Raw genomic sequence first — 16,012 nt, 5'->3', positions numbered from 1 at the left:
GATGCCCATCTACAAGAACGGCCAGAGGGCAGACCCGGGGAACTACAGGCCTGTCAGTTTGACCTCAGTGCCAGGGAAGCTCATGGAGCAGATCCTCTTGAGAGTCATCATGCGGCACTTGCAGGGCAAGCAGGCGATCAGGCCCAGTCAGCATGGGTTTATGGAAGGCAGGTCCTGCTTGACGAACCTGATCTCCTTCTATGACAAAGTGACGCACTGGGTGGATGAGGGAAAGGCTGTGGATGCGGTCTACCTAGACTTCAGCAAGGCTTTTGACACCGTTTCCCACAGCATTCTCCTCAAGAAACTGGCTGCTTGTGGCTTGGACTGGCGTACGCTTCATTGGGTTAAAAACTGGCTGGATAGCTGGGCCCAAAGAGTTGTGGTGAATGGAGTCAAATCCAGTGGAGGCCGGTCACTAGTGGCGTTCCCCAGGGCTTGGTACTGGGGCCTGTCCTTTTTAATATCTTTATTGATGATCTGGATGAGGGGATCGAGTGCACCCTCAGTAAGTTTGCAGATGACACCAAGTTGGGTGTGTGTGTCGATCTGCTTGAGGGTAGGAAGGCTCTGCAGGAGGATCTGGATAGGCTGCACCGATGGGCTGAGGTCAACTGCATGAAGTTCAACAAGGCCAAGTGCCGGGTCCAGCACCTGGGGCGCAATAACCCCAAGCAGAGCTACAGGCTGGGAGATGAGTGGTTGGAGAGCTGCCAGGCAGAGAAGGACCTGGGAGTGATGGTGGACAGTCGGCTGAATATGAGCCAGCAGTGTGCTCAGGTGGCCAAGAAGGCCAACGGCATCCTGGCTTGTATCAGAAACAGTGTGACCAGCAGGGCTAGGGAGGTGATCGTCCCCCTGTACTCGGCTCTGGTGAGGCCACACCTTGAGTACTGCATTCAGTTTCGGGCCCCTCGCTACAAGAAGGACATCGAGGTGCTTGAGCGGGTCCAGAGTAGGGCGACAAAGCTGGTGAGGGGCCTGGAGAACAAGTCTTATGAGGAGTGGCTGAGGGAGCTGGGCTTGTTCAGCCTGGAGAAGAGGAGGCTCAGGGGCGACCTTATCGCTCTGTACAGGTACCTCAAAGGAGGCTGTAGTGAGGTGGGGGTTGGTCTGTTCTCCCACGTGCCTGGTGACAGGACGAGGGGGAATGGGCTTAAGTTACACCAGGGGAGTTTTAGGTTGGATGTTAGGAAGAACTTCTTTACCGAAAGGGTTGTTAGACAGTGGAACAGGCTGCCCAGGGAGGTGGTGGAGTCACCATCCCTGGAAGTCTTTAAAAGACGTTTAGATGTAGAGCTTAGGGATATGGTTTAGTGAGGACTGTTAGTGTTAGGTCAGAGGTTGGGCTCGATGATCTTGAGGTCTCTTCCAACCTAGAAATTCTGTAATAAGAGGAGGGAGTTGGGGTTGTTTTGCCTGGAGAAGAGAAAGCTCCAGGGAGACCTCACTGTGGCCTTCCAGTACTTCAGTGGGGCCTACAAGAAACATGGGGAGGGACGCTTTGTCAGTAAGTGTAGTGATAGGACAAGGCATTTCTTCTATAATAAGAAATTCTTCACTATGAGCATGGTGAGGCACTGGAACTGGTTGTCCAGAGAAGCTGTGGATGCCTCATCCCTGGTGGTGTTCAAGGCCAGGCTGGATGGGGCTTTGAGCAACCTGGTCTGGTGGGAGGTGTCCTTGCCCATGGCACAGAGGTTGGAATTAGATTATGTTTAAGGCCCCTTCCAACCCAAACTATTCTACAATAATAACAATTTTATGTGTATATCCTTGTTATTTTACATTATCTGTCTGTAAGATTGTTTCAATCCCACAGAGTTTCATGCAGGAGCGTTAGTACTGAGTCAGAGCAAAGGCTCATTGTAGTGGGTTTACATGGCAAGGTTGTGGTAGCAGGGGGCCATAGGGGTGGTTTCTGTGAGAAGGATCTAGAAGCTGCCCCATGTTTGGTAAGGGCCCCACTGCTGACCAGAGCCGAGCCAATAAGTGATGTTGTTTTGCACCTCTGTGAGAGCATATTTAAGATAGGGGAAAAAAATGCTGCGCCACACAGCAGCTGGGAGAGTGAGAGGATTGAGGAACAGCCTTGCAGGCTCCAAGGTCAGTGAAGAAGGAGGGGGAGAGGTGCTCCAGTCGCCGGAGCAGAAGACCCCTGTGGTCTGTGGTGAAGCAGGCTGTCCCCCTGCAGTCCATGGAGGAGACCACAGCGGAGCAGGTGGCCCTGCACCGACGGAGGTTGCCGCCTGTGGAAGATCCCTGCCAGAGCAGATTCCGGGCCGGACCTGTAGCTCGTGGAGAGGAGACCACGCAGGAGCAGGTGACCTGGCAGGAGCTGCTGCCCGTAGGGGAGCCAGGTTGGAGCAGTTTTCTCCTGAGGGATGGACCCCGTGGTACGGACCCACATCTGGAGCAGTTCTGGAAGAGCTGCTGCCTGTGGGAAGCCCACGCCGGATCAGTTCATCAAGGACTGCATCCCGTGGGTGGGACCCCACAGCACAGGGGACGAGAGTGACCGAGAAGGAGCGGCAGAGAAGAAGTGCTGTAGACTGACCATAACCCCCATTCCCCCGTTCCCTTGCACTGCTCGGGGGGAGGAGGTGGAAGAGGGTGGATGGGGGGGAAGGTGCTTTTGGTTTCTTTCCTTTGTTTCTCACTGCTCTAGCTTGTTAGTAATAAGCAATAAATCTTACTGTCTCCCTATGCCGCGTCTGTTTTGCCTGTTACAATTACTGCGTGATCTTCTTGTCCTTATCTCAACCTTTGAGCCCTTTTCATCATATTTTCTCCCAGTTCCTCTTTGAGGAGGGGGAGTGAGAGAGCGGCTGTGGTGGAGCTCGGTTGCCCACTCGAGCGGAACCACTACACTCATTTAATAATACTATCTTAAAAGAGAAGAGAAGGAGAAAGAGAGGAAAAAAATAGGAAAATTTCAACTGCTACATGCTCCTCCAGAAACTGGAAAACTCCAGCACACCTTCTTTGAACATCCTTCAGGTCTAATGAAATAACTGCACTCTTTGACAAGGTTTACCTTGTAAGCTCTTCCCATTACTAATCCGTGGGAATGACAACTATTAATACTGGTTATATCCATGATTAAGTCCTACAGATCTCGTATTAGGCAACTCTAAATTCCTTACTCATTTACAATGGAATTTCTTGTGTTACAGGATTCTGATCATTATTTAAAAATATTTAGGAAATTCTTCTAACCCCCCCCTCCCCCCAAAGCCAAAATATTTTATCTATTTACATAAACAGGCTTTCACAATCACATGTTCTAATTATATCAAGAAATTTCAGGCTGAAAGCTGCCTGTATAACTCCAATTTGTTCCTCCTGTATGTACACATTTGATACAGTCTAATTAAGTTCTCACTTACTATCCTTTCATGTTAGCTTTCTGTCTCATTCAGTATTCAATGCACAAAATATAAGTTGCATATAGAATGAATTAGATGCTTCAACAAAGAATCAGAAAAGGCTCCATGGAACTATGAATAATGTACAGTGCAAAGTAGATATTGTATAACAAATGAAGGGGCAATGCAGTAAGCAATGGTAATAAAAATCACAAATTATTTAATACAAAAAGCATGAATGGGGAAAATATAGAATGGAATTACAGAAGTGTATACACACAGAAAAAAAAAACATAACACAACAAAAAAACAACAAATCAAACCTTGTGGCAAACACTGCCCTTGGCTTATTACAACTATTATCTACTTAAATTTGAAGATTTAAGACATGTACTATGTGCATGTCCTCTGCAGAAGAAATTGTCTTAATCAAAACTGTTTCAAGTTCAGTCAAGTTCAGACAATGTTGTATTGATAATACTTACAATAGTGGTGTTGTTACATATTTTGAATCTGAAAACTATTATTTTAATATACTATTTAACATTGCAATTTTCTTTAACAGTCCCCTACCATGAAACAGAAAAAAAAAAAACATTTGAACTTTCATGATCAGAAGACTACCCAGCTAAATATCACTGTGATTATTTTATTCATTTTGAAGGCTAGATGATTGAATTGTACATGTATCACAGCTTTGGTATTTCTTTTGTTTCCAGTGAAGAATTCCTAGCATTGCAGTATCCTTACAATAGGTACTCTTATTTTCTTCAGAGTAACCTACTCCTGTTATGTTTCCAAGTTAATTTGCATTTGGTTTCTTCCTACTACAAATTTTTCACTGCAGAAGCTGTGGTAAACTAAATTCCACAACTCTACCACAGATATAGTCCTGGAAAACCAGATTACTCTTTGGAGACACCATATATTGATTTTTCCATATATTTTAAAAAACATACAGTGCAAGCAAAAGATAATCCATTTAATACGTAAGTTCAATAAGTGCAATGGTATTAACTTAAGCAAAATTTAATTTGAATGTAAGACTTCTTTATTTTTCTAAGAAAATGAGAGCAAAGATTTACTTTGGAGAAATAAAATGAATTTTAAGTCAGCATCTTTACCATGCAGCATCAATAAAAAAAAGAGTAAACGTTTAAGGATAAAATTATTTAAGTTACTTTGGCAGAAAATGCTATCCTTATTCAAATAAAGCAAATCCTTGTACAGATTTACCAAAAAAAAATCTTAATAATCCAATGCTTTGAACCAGGATTAAGCTTTTTTTTTTTTTTTTAATCAAACTACTATACATTCTGATATTTGCAACAAATATCATAAAGGCAACTTGAAATCTTACTTGGCATCCTGTAAAAAAGTCTCTTCCCATTGCCATCATTGGTCTGTAAGTATTTACTGTCTGAAGACCAATCCATATGAGTGATGAAACTTAAAGATCCAATACATTCTCCAATTTTCTTGTATCGCTGAACAACACCATATATATCCACAGAGCTGTCATTGGAACCAACAGCTAGGAAATTCCCATCTGGTGAATATTTCAGTTCATGAATAGCTTCTTTCCTGTCTTTGATATGAACAACCTCAGTCATATCTCTGTAGTATGAAAGAAAGCATGTCATAAGTATAGAAAAGCCTTAATACTGTCAAGATCCCAGTTGTAAAAAAAAACAACAAAAAAACAAACAATTAGAACAATTAAGTGAGCTATCGTATGTGCGAACACAGCACTAAAAAAACTTCCTAGAACACTGCCATTCTTTCTAAAATACCAGTGTACTCTTGCAAATGTGTTGTTACAGAAAGCCTCTGCCATATTTTTACATATAAATTTAAGTAATCTGAGCATTGTTAGTAATTTAAAAACAAATTTAAGTTTCCTTGGGTGTGTCTGCTACATGGTAAAAACATACAATTTATAAAAGCAGTTAGATAACATGCTTGAAAGAGTTAAGATATCTATTCTCAATTTTTGTAACCTACCTGACTCGAAGCACGGTGAAGGAGCCATCCTTCATTCCAAGAGCAAGATGGATTCCATCAGTACTAACTGCCGCACACCGAATGGGTTCCTCCATATTGCACCGGGCAATCAGAGCATGATCTATTAAACTCCAGATTCTAAAATAATGATTACAAATACAAAGAGTGGTTTGTAACTGTGTGATAGATAGCATGAAGCCTGCAATTTCAGCAGAACACTGGACATGGTAGTGTCCCATTTTATAAATATATTCATTAATAAATATCCACAAGGAACACCTAAGACAGATGAATGAGTTTTGCATATAAAAAAGAATAATCTTACATGTAATGGTGAGAGATTCTACATGTATAATTATGAAATGCAGAAACAGGTTAATTTTGTCATTCTGAATATAGAAGTAATGATGTCATATGTTAAGACATACTTGTAGATGATTTTGAAAGTTCAACTATTTTGTTAATTATTTTAGCTAAAAAAGATAAAGAACAGTTAAAGACTTCACAGGCTAAACATAGCCTTTCTTATTAGCGAAGCATCACTCATAAGTCCCTACATATACCTAGGTAATATTATAAAATCAAAGTTGTTATTACAAAATACGCTACATCTACCATTGACAACATATATCTGGCACCCTAGACTAGAATTTTGGTATTCCTGATTCAACTATTATTTTGATTAACCATGCTAAATTTAAATACTTAATAAAAATGCCACAAAATTTAATTTCTAAGAAAGAAGGAAAAAAGGCATTTTTGACAAAAAAAGGTGAACTTGTAAATGAGTAACTTACTGTGTTGTTTTTTTTTTTTTTTTTCCAGAAAATTGATTCTATTTAATATGTATATATTAGCTTAATGCAACCCTCAAGCTAAAAGTTAATTCTTATCATTTTAAGAGTGAAAATTATAAGTCTCTACTGTAGTTTTTCATCCAAGTGTAACTTATGAATGCCTAACATAATTCCTGGGGGAAAAAAAAAAAAACACAACACAATGGGATGCTTGTGTACAACAAAGAGTACATTACATTAAACTAAACGGAATTTGTTAAACTTCCGTACATTTCATAATTTTTTGTTAACTATAAATTTTGATTTTATTATTATTATTAGAGAGCTCTAATTTCATGCTCCATAACTTCACTGGTTTAGATGCACTTTTAGGTGCCAATGATATTAAAACGTATCACAATTACATTATCTAGAAAGTGACTGGTTTGTACCAAACTGCATGCAGATAAAAAAAAAAAAAATGCAACCTGACTGATCGATCATCGCTTCCAGTCATTGCTAATGGTTTTGTAGGATGGACAGCCAAAGCCCACAGCTCTCCTTCACAGTGCCCCTGCATTATCAGGAAGGGTTTATTACGCTCATGCACCACAATTTCAAAAATCTCACTGTCTTGTGTCCCAACAAGTATATGGTCTCCTCTCCAGCAAACACTTCTTACAGACAGACCTGTAAAAGTAAGAGATTGTTACTGAGAGGAATGTCCTGTGATTCTGTGAAAATAGGTAACATAACACAATAAAACACGGAGAAACATAAAATCAAGAAAATGCCATGAAGCACCCATACATCTCTTACTCCCCCATTTATTCCCTATACCTATTCCACATCATATACCACTGCTGCTGGAACATTAACTTTTCAAAACTAGTATTTAAGAATAGTCAATCATAAGCCTTTTTTAATAAAGTAAAGAAAACATAACCACTTCTTGTATACCAAGTTCTCTGACAGAGGAAGACAATACTGACCTTTGCATCTCAAAGTCTGAATGTAATGCCATTACATTTCAAAAATAGGTAACAAAAATAGAAATTACAATTTCTGATCAAATCTTGGGTCCATATAACTACCTGAATTAATTTCAATTATGTAAGTGCAAAAGCATCAGTGTATCATATATTAGATATGATAGCCAAAGAGCCTGATACTTTCCAGCTTGTTTCTAAGATGCTACCCCTAAAGCAAATCCTTGTAATATCTTAGTATCTGATTTCCGACACCCCTCACACCAAAATAATAAAAACAGAACTCAATGGAACAATATATAAAAGTGTTGAAAAAGGGTTTACGATGGAATTTAACATGCATTTTTGAACAACTGAATTACTTTCCAGGTTTACAGTGGAGCTGAGTACTCACAAACTGCACTTATTGTGGATAAGGTTGTGAATAATAAAATGAAAGTTAGGATAGCAGTATGTGGAGAACTCAATCTTAGACCCCCCAATATGCACCTTTTAAAGCAGGTTGTAATTATTACAATCTGATAGTGCAAGTCAATTTTGCCAATTCCAGCTCTAGATAAATAGATGGAAGAGAGAATTACATTAGGCATTGCTACCAAAACACTGACTTTTGTGAAGGGCAGGTCAAGAATGACCTTTGATAAATTACTGTGGAGTAAAAGGGAGAGAAAATTATACCTATCAAATGAGAGAAGTGAATACTGTATGAGTTGATGTCCTTCTGAAAAAATATTTTTGACTGTGTAAAGGTAAAAGAAGAACCTTATGTTTTTAAAATTACATAGAAGAAAAATTGCAAAGCTCAGAAACAGAGTTCAAATGAATGTTTGGTTCAGCATCCCAGTCTGTTTTAACTGCATTGGTGTTTTAATTCTGACAAAGTAAACTTTCAAAGCAAGGCTCCTGACTGTGCCTACTTACCACGCTTTGCATTACAGGACAGCCCTCAAATGCACAGTACTTCCATATGAAACAGAACTGAAAGGTGCTCAAGGTTTTGTAGGATGGACAGCCTCAGTACACTCCAACTGATATGTTGTCCATAATGTCCACTAAATCAGACTAGAGATAATGCCCTTCAAACACTCATCAAAATGATATTATGCTAATCAAGGCCTCTGCACCAACTGTTTTGGTTTACAGACTTGTTCATATTGTGCTGCACTGGTGAGTATAGCACCCTACCATTCAGCCCTAAGATCTAAACATTTTACATTGATGTTTTATTTCTATATTGCCCTACAATATTTTAAAAAATCAAGAAAGAAATAACCAGAATCTTTGATGAAGAATGATTAAGAGATCTGTTTTTACTAATCTGGAACTTTTTAGTGGAAGTAGATATTTTGAAATACAATTTGACTATTTGGAGATATATCTAGAATCATTTAAATACTGTGAGCCATTCAGAGAGATATGGAATGTGAGGAACTTGAATTTCATTCACAGATGAAATTATCAACAGATAAGAGTATAGAAGCAGCTGAAAATGCAAGGAAGAAAATGTGTAGGATGACAGATCAGAAAGGCAGTCCTCAAAATAATATAAGAAAGAAAAATCATATATGCAAAAGACCAAAGGAAAAGAAAATGGAAATTATGAAAGATATGATTTTAGAACAAGTCATTAGCTGTGCTATGTACATTTCACAAGTCAAGATAAATGAAAGTGGAGTTCTCATAATTGATGAATCAAAGGAATCAAGAGTTCATAGCAAATGACTGTTCCATAGAAAGCAGAAGAAATGATGTGGAGTGGAGAACAAGTTTGAAAGAATGAAATGAAATGTAACTTTCAACTACATGCAATAAATCTGAGAAACAGCAGCTGAGCAAGTTTAAAAGCCAAAATTTCTTATGTATGTGAACAGGTCTCTCTTTCTTTTCCTCCTGCTCCAATAGTATTTTCCCGAATTTTTGGCTTCGGGATAATTTCCTTGGCAAATACCAAGATACTGATATGTTTTATGGTTCCTCAAATTACAGGAAATTTTATGCATGCAAAGGTTCACGAGTGTACCACCAGACTTATCACTGAAGATACACTTTTAGAGAACTGAAAACTTTTTAACAAAAGTTTCATGATTTCCTAATAGCAGTCACTGCTATACTAGGTATTTATACCTGTTGTTAAAATAAACAGATACCTGGTTTTGTTACAGACCTAAAAGGAGTTACAGTTAAATAAACACTAAGAGAGAGAAAGTATCTACAAATAGATTGTTTTGAAGGGAAAATATAAATTAAAAATAACAGAAATGAGAGATGCATCTGTATTAGTATCATTTTGAATATGAGACACAAAAGCAGAAAAGTTTCATTTCAAAATGTATTCAATAATGTACAAATTCACTTAGGAGATACTCCAGATCTGCTAAGTTGATTTTAAGAACGTTAAATTAATTGGGTGATAGAGTACTGAAAGACAGAAATGCAGGTGAAGGCAAACATTTTTCCTTTACTTTTGACAAATGCATTAATGTACTAAATATATTATAAACTAGATTACTCTGTCAAATTCAAAGCGGGGAGCCAATTTATAAACGTTACTGAGAAACATTAGACTTTAACGGAAACTTAATACAATAAAAACAATAAATTCTGATTTACTTTTTTGAAATAAGTCTGTCAAACTAGACAGAAACTGTAATGATTATCCAAAATTGTCAGTTAAGCACTGATTTAAAAAAAATATTGCACAGAAAAAAATAAATGTATCTTTCTAAAGTAAGAGAAGAATAAATGAACACATTTGTCTCTTGACTTGAGACTGAAGAGATTATTTCTCTTAAATTGTCTCAGTCATGACAAAGTCACGGTACCCGAGGGCATTTAAAATGGAATGTACTTCATCTTGCTGGAAGATTTCACAATCTCAGTGGGAATGTCAAATGAGTTACAGAATACACACATTTAACTCTGCTTGTAATCAGTTATTTATTGCCAATGATGTATCTGATTGTCATGAGACATTCTACTGCATCGTCAAATACTCAGCAAGATGTTAGAAAACAGAAAAGTGACTGGGGGAAAAGAAACCAAATGCCTATGTAAGCAGTATTATACATGACAGTAATGCTTCAGAGCAAGCAATTCCCAAGCTAAAAGTTAATTATATTGTTTTTCTGCTTACTAAAGCACTGATATCTAGAACACCGCTAACAAAACATGCCTTGGACTGCTAGATATGAAATTTTAGCATGACATAAACTCTAAATTGAAGTTATAGGTCATTGAAGTTAGCAGAGTTCTAAGTACTACAAAGCTGTAGATTACTTCCAAATAGTGTTTTTTTTTTTTTCCTGAAATTATGGATAAATAGACAATTTCTGCATTCTGCTGTTTTTCATTGCAGCATCTTTTCTAAATTTTCTTGCTTCATTACTCTTCCTTGTTAAAACTACTGTGCTATAGAACCGATATGCATTTTATTGGCTTACATGTATTTACAACTTCTTAGTATACAGCATGCTGTAGAGTAAGTTTGAAGGGCTACGTGATCTTCATATTAATAGGCTTCATCAAAACAAAGCATTTCTTATCTTGAAAACTGTACATAGCAGCATCTATGATTCCTCCATTTATTTATTTATTTATAATAAAGTCTTTTCTTGTTCAAAACACTGGAAAATTTCCAACCTATGGAACATTGAAAGTGACAACATTCTTCTTACCCTTATATCCCTGGTCTGTTTCCCTGAGATCAATCACAGTAATTGGTTTAAAATTTAAATCCCACAAGCGAACACAGCCATCCCTGCCACCAGTGGCAAACCCCTCTTCACACGCATTCATGCTGAAAATTCCTGCCTGAAGAGAGAAGAAAATTATTTGTAATATATATACAGATTAGAGAGACCAATATGGAAAGTGGAACTCTTCTCCTATTGTCCTCCTACCTGTTATGCTATTGAAAATTGCATAAAATATGCAACTAATACAAGTTTTAAATAGGAAAGAGGCAGAATTGGAAACACAAACCTTAAAAGAATTTTTAATAGCACAGGTTTTCATGAAAGCTGCAAAGGAACTAAAAATAACACAAAGGAATTCAAAAGGTTCTGATTCATGGCAACTGAAGTAACCATTTTTGTCTTTCTATTCAAGACAGTAAGTAAGGAACCTATACAAAACAAAACACACTCGCAGATTACATTAATTCAGCTGAGGGTTGAACAGATGCTAACGTACTATCAGAAAGTGAGTTACTTGCCAAAATGAGCGCTCTAACACAAGGGAAAAATACACTAGTTTAACTGTACATCCAGAATTAAACTGAAGGAAAGCAGTTCAAAAGTCTGACAGTTCGCAAATCTATCTTAATTTCGTTTTGTCATAAGCTAGGTAATTAAATACAGTCAATAATAAGAAAAAAATAGGTATCTGTACAGAAATCTAATAGTTTAAACATCATATCCTTTTTCTTTAAAAATTGATAACCTATTTTCATAGACTAGACTTCACAAACATTATCATGATTTGCCACTACAAACTTCTACAACAACCATTTACTACTTCAAGTAAATTCCTTTACGATAAATCTGTGCAAGTTTATCATGCACACAAATGCTTTACTTTTGAAGATACAGACTACAGTACTGAACTGATCAAATACTTTTTGTCCACCTAATTCAAAACCCACACAATTTTTGGTTTGCAACAAACAGTACATTAAGAAAATTGTTTCAATACTGCTTTCATTCCGATAATGATGACAGTGATGATCGTAGTGATGCTGCGTATCTCTAGAAAGTTTAGCTTCATTCCTCTTTTCCTTAAGGCAGGATCCAACTCCCCCGAATGTCAGATTTCCAATCTCCGTTAGGAAATAACATTTTTCCTAACACATTTTCCTAAGCTTACTTTGATAAATGTTTTTTTCAGAAAAGGAGGAGTCAGGAACATGTATTCCACATATTATTAAAATAAAGTTACCATATTCCATACATCCACTAATAACAAACATACTGCAACGTATTATCCAAATATCAAATACACATAAATTTTTTTGTTCATGTACATAAACAATTCACCACCAGGCAAACTTATTTTTGTAAGTATTTAATGCATTGCATTAAGCAAGATTACTGCTAGGACAACTTTGGCTAATAAACCTATAAAAAGTTTTAAAATAGTTCTGCATTTATTAAAAGTATTTTATATTCAGCTACGACAAATGCAAATAGGAAAGCACTGAAAGTTATGGAAGGAAAATCTGTCTCCATAACTACTGTCCAAAAGAAGATAAAACAGAAGATAATAGACATAAATTCTCTATAATATAGTTCTGAATTTTCAATTCTGTAAAGGAATAAAAGCAAACTTCCAATAGCTTCCTTGGTTGGGGTTTACATTTTACAGCAGTGAGTACAGCATCCTCAGAAGTGAAAGCAATTTTTAAAGGAGAGACGCTTTTGAAGCCAAGCAAAGTGAAACACAAAACTAATTAGAATCCAGTGTCGTGGCTTCTGACAACTTCCAGGTTCCTGTAACTACTCTCTCCTACCGAGCTGTGCTTTCTTCACCAATTATAATTAAACAAAATACTAGAATGCGCCATAGTGAAATATGGACTGTGTTTGCTTCTCTAGCATTAGATAACAACGATATCACTGTTTCAGAAGTTGAGAAAAACTGAAAATATAGATCTTTCTCAGCTTTCGCAAGGAAAGCATATTATTGCTAAAATGTTAAATGACAATCAAAACTGAGAGACCTGGGTGACAGAACTCAGTTTTCTGACATGTAACATCCATCCTCAAGATACTGACTTCTAAGACAAGATGTATTTTCGGAAGTAGTATGTGCCTAAAGAGAAATGTAGTGCAATTTTTAAGTCATAAGCAGATTAGAAGGCTAACTCCCATATCTCTAACATTCTGTAAATCCTCTTTCTTTCTTTAGGAGCCTAAAGATTTTTCAAAATACAACCCAATCTCTATTTGTTTCTCTGTGTCTCTGTTTTACTGCATTAACCTTTTAGCATCATTGAGCAAATATAAGGGTGGAGAAATTTGGGCTTATTTTGTACCATATAATGAATTTTGCCCACGTTTTGGCATATATAAATCTTTTAAAGATCTTTTTGGAATGCAATCTTGATAATAGAATTATTCTTTTTTTCTAATTAACTCCTTCTAAAATCCATGGTTTAATTAGTCCATATTAAAAAAAGAATCAGACATTTGGCAATGTGGGAAGCTGGCTAAATGTTCTGAAGATAAGATCAAGTGGATCCAGGATTAATCTGTTTTCCATTTCACAGAATATCGTTATCTTGAAAAGGACATACTGGTTGCCAAGGAGATTTGGCAGATGTTGTGCTTGCTCAATCTCTTGAAATGCAATAGGACATCCTCATTTCAGTGTATGTGCCACTGGAATAGTAGAATTTGATGAAAACTAGAAAAAAGGTCCCTTATTGTGGTAACTGTAAATATCTAATGGAGGAAGCTGAGCTTAGCTACTTAGCTATTTAATTGTTAGGCCCATTCTTAGGGGGAGAAAAGACAGATTCTTTATTCTGGTAGCTCAGCCAGTCATCATTCTTCCACTATATCTTTCCTTTTAGGAACTGTCAGGATTATTAATGTAAAGCAACTTTGGAGTCTTCAAGTTTCTCTTAATCTTTCAGTCCGTAATTGTCATTAATGTAATTTGAGTCTTGATGGTCACTAGTCTCCCAGCAGTAATGAGGCAAACAATTCCACTGACTTTGTTTGTTCTTAGTAAATACTGTGAGCAAATAGGATTGCTTGTGCATCTGAATCAAAATAGAAGTCGCCCATCTTAAAAAATTACAAAATTTGCCATATGGATCATCCTCTTCTGTTACTGATTTTTCATTACACTTCCTAATGAATGGGAAAATTCTGGAAATAAATTAATCAGCAGTCTTCTCAGAATGCAAAATATTTCCAACTGTTCCAACATAACCTGCTGGTATTACATCTGTGTTCCCTCAAATTGGAAAAGAGAAATTAATGAGAGCAAACAAAAAAAATAAATCCCCAGATAGACCAGAAATGATACTTGAGAGATGGAGAACTACAAGAACTTGTCACAAATTTGATCTCTACTGCATGAATATTTTCCCACTGCTTGTATCCAAGAAATTCGCAACGGTGAGGTACCCTCAGGCTTCCTACTGCTTTTGGACCGGTCTTGCCTCCAATGGACAAAAATAAATTGTTAATTTATCTAAATTCAGACATTTATATAAAATCCACCACACTAGTTCTAACTACACAATTCCTAAACACATGTAACTGCAGTTAGCTGTAATTAGGACCAAGCATTCATATGGAAAAAAAGTGATTAGTACAAGCAATCACGTGGAAACTTCAAGCATGCTCAAAAAGCAATTGGCTTCTGAGCAATACAGAGAACAGAAACATTTTGCCTGCTCGGCACTTCCTTTTTAGTCCTAAATACAATTCAGGATGCATACTCTAACATATAAAGCAGGATATATATTGGGCACTTACTCTAAGACATAGTCTCTCCTACTATATACTGCACAGTAAGTGGATGGATTGCAAATATTTTAAGTTGGCATTTACAAAGGAGAGCCATTACTGGAATGGAATCTTCATATCTAACAAATTATCCATACCATAGTTGAAGAATGGGCATATTACTCTAAGAAAAAATAAATAGTTGTCTATATGCCTTTCATTAGCTGAAATAAGTGGACAGTTACGGTCAAATTCATGACCAGCCTAAACAGTAGGGGAAAAATACTACATGACTTAATGTATTGGTACATGATACCAGCTTAAAACTATTCATTTAAGTTCATTATATTGTTTCCATCTATATTTAATCAGTGTTCAGCCAGCTGACATAGGTATGCAATAGTTCTAACAGGGTGCCTGTTATTTAACCTCAAGCCTGTTATTTAACCTCAGTTTCTGACATCAATCCACACAACTTTAATGTGTACCTCTGAAACACTATCTCAAAATAAATTATTCAGCTGCTGAGAAAGCATCTTATGTACATTTACTATGCTAGGCAAAAGTATAGCACACAAGAAACTTTAAAGCATGCAGTGTTTTTAAACAAGCATAATATTTTGTTTTAATACTTGTGTAACTTCTTGTGTCTGTATTTCAGGTACTTAATAATCATGGACTACCCTGAATTTAGAACCTCTAAAATGAATTAAAAATAGCAGATTCTATAGTCTGTTGGTTACACCAGTACAAAATATATCATCTGATAAAAGATTTTAAGCCAGAATATATATCGTTAATTTTTCAGAATCAGATGGACTGTCTACAAATAACCTCCTGTAGTCCCAAATGGCACACTAATGCCAATGAATTTTCATATATTTTCATGTTGCCTTGTTTTTTCACTCCCTTTTAAAACTTTCGCTATTATTAATATTTAGGGGAGATCTGCAAAACAACAATTCCACAATTTCCCACTGTGATACAGTACTCCCCACACATCCATTTTGTGCCTGCTCAATTCCATCTTTTCCTACCTTTCACTCCTACTTCTATATTCAGTGAACTCTGCAGTCCTTTTCCTACTAATTCTGCAGTCATTCAAACACGTCCTTTGCACGTTAGAGTTCTTAGTATTGCTGTAACAGAAGACAATCTGTCTTAGCTGTGAGCTCTTATTTTGCCTGCTAAAGTTGCTATCTATTTCCTCAGTTGCTTTTACTGGAACACCCTGAACTGCTCTTAAAATTGTCTGTTCAACTAGGGTAACTATAACAAAGTCAGTCAAACTGATTAGTACCTGTTTGCTATATTAATGCAGACCACTGCCAGCTGGATGGATTGCGTCCCCACATCACTAATATTCTTTAGAAAATATTTTCCTGTATCCAAGATACCTACCATTTATGTTGCAAGAC

General features: G+C 36.9%; 1 protein-coding gene across 6 annotated transcripts in view; it reads right to left on the bottom strand.

Annotated features, from left to right (window-relative positions):
- The window catches only part of EML5 (EMAP like 5), a 111,215-nt gene that overhangs the window by 66,251 nt on the left and 28,952 nt on the right, over positions 1 to 16,012 (bottom strand). For all 6 annotated transcript variants that reach the window (XR_011096913.1, XM_068682991.1, XM_068682992.1 and 3 more), the window contains exons 6-9: positions 10,812 to 10,947; positions 6,637 to 6,838; positions 5,373 to 5,510; positions 4,729 to 4,985 (exon numbers count right to left, since the gene is read on the bottom strand). Coding sequence is in view for 5 of the 6 variants with exons in the window: in XM_068682991.1 (XP_068539092.1) it covers positions 4,729 to 4,985; positions 5,373 to 5,510; positions 6,637 to 6,838; positions 10,812 to 10,947 (733 nt within the window). In the remaining variant the exon portion in view is untranslated. The remainder of the gene's footprint in view (positions 1 to 4,728; positions 4,986 to 5,372; positions 5,511 to 6,636; positions 6,839 to 10,811; positions 10,948 to 16,012) is intronic.

Source organism: Anas acuta, chromosome 5 (assembly GCF_963932015.1).
Source record: "Anas acuta chromosome 5, bAnaAcu1.1, whole genome shotgun sequence".
Lineage (NCBI taxonomy): Eukaryota > Metazoa > Chordata > Aves > Anseriformes > Anatidae > Anas > Anas acuta.
This window is presented reverse-complemented; position numbering and strand designations above follow the sequence as displayed.